The sequence below is a fragment of the Primulina tabacum genome, chromosome 1, assembly GCF_025594145.1.
Source record: "Primulina tabacum isolate GXHZ01 chromosome 1, ASM2559414v2, whole genome shotgun sequence".
Lineage (NCBI taxonomy): Eukaryota > Viridiplantae > Streptophyta > Magnoliopsida > Lamiales > Gesneriaceae > Primulina > Primulina tabacum.
Window position 1 is genome coordinate 34243998 of NC_134550.1, and position 959 is coordinate 34244956.

Here is a 959-nt window from a genome sequence, read left to right on the forward strand (position 1 = left end):
CACATCCCATTGTGGTCCTCACCAATTCTCCCCTTGGAAGGATCATGACTCACGCCGAAGTCTCCGGGAGAATGGTCAAATGGACTGTGGAGCTCGGGGAGTATGACATTGAATACAAACCCCGAGCTGCTATAAAAGCCCAGGCATTAACGGACTTCTTAACAGAAATGATCCAACCAGTCGAAGAAGAAGTATGGAGGGTGTTTGTTGATGGCGCGTCAAACTTATCAGGGTATGGAGTGGGGGTGGTCTTAATCGCCCCATCAGAAGAGAAAATAAAGTTGGCTTTGAGGATTGATTCTAGGGTCACAAATAACAAAGCAGAGTACGAAGCTGTTTTGGCAGGGTTACAGGCTGCCCGGGAAGTTGGTGCTTCCCGAGTCATTATTTATTCTGACTCCCAGTTGGTTACACAGCAGATCAGAGGGACGTATGAGGCCAAGAACAAAAAGATGCTCAAATATTTAGGGCTCATTATTGCCCGGGCATCGTCTCTGACAGACTGGAGTATCGAACAAATTTCCCGGGAGGAAAATGCAGAGGCCGATACCTTAGCCAAATTGGCTGCTTCCATGACAGATATAAATACCCGGGAGGTTCTCTGATTTACCCGGCTGGTGCTTTCTATTGATGAAAAAGTACCCCCAGTCCAGAAAAGCTCATGGATGACTCATATCGTTGAATACATAGTACATGAAAAGCTCCCAGAAGATCGAGTCCAGGCTGCAAAAATCAAAAAACTAGCGCCCAGGTTCGTCTTCTTAAATAATGTTTTGTACAGGCGATCCTATCAGGGCCCATTACTCAAATGTTTATCAGAAGACGAGATAGAGTACGTTCTCCGGGAAATACACGAGGGATGCTGTGGTGAACACCTCGGTGGACCAGCTCTGTCTCGGAAAACTATATTGGCCGGGTTCTGGTGGCCTCGGATGAATCAAGATGCTGCCCTACTTGTT

The 959-nt window shown here is 47.0% G+C and overlaps 1 protein-coding gene across 1 annotated transcript; it reads left to right on the forward strand.

Moving 5' to 3' along the window:
- Window positions 1–71: 71 nt before the first annotated feature.
- On the forward strand, window positions 72–605 carry LOC142508250 (uncharacterized). Its single transcript, XM_075619526.1, has one exon. It carries the CDS (start codon window positions 72–74, stop codon window positions 603–605), a length of 534 nt encoding a protein of 177 aa, XP_075475641.1.
- The last annotated feature ends 354 nt before the right edge of the window (window positions 606–959 follow it).

What these genes read in the sequence shown, in the direction of transcription:
- LOC142508250 (XM_075619526.1), top strand. Translation starts at nt 72, where the DNA reads ATGGTCAAATGGACTGTGGAGCTCGGGGAGTATGACATTGAATACAAA.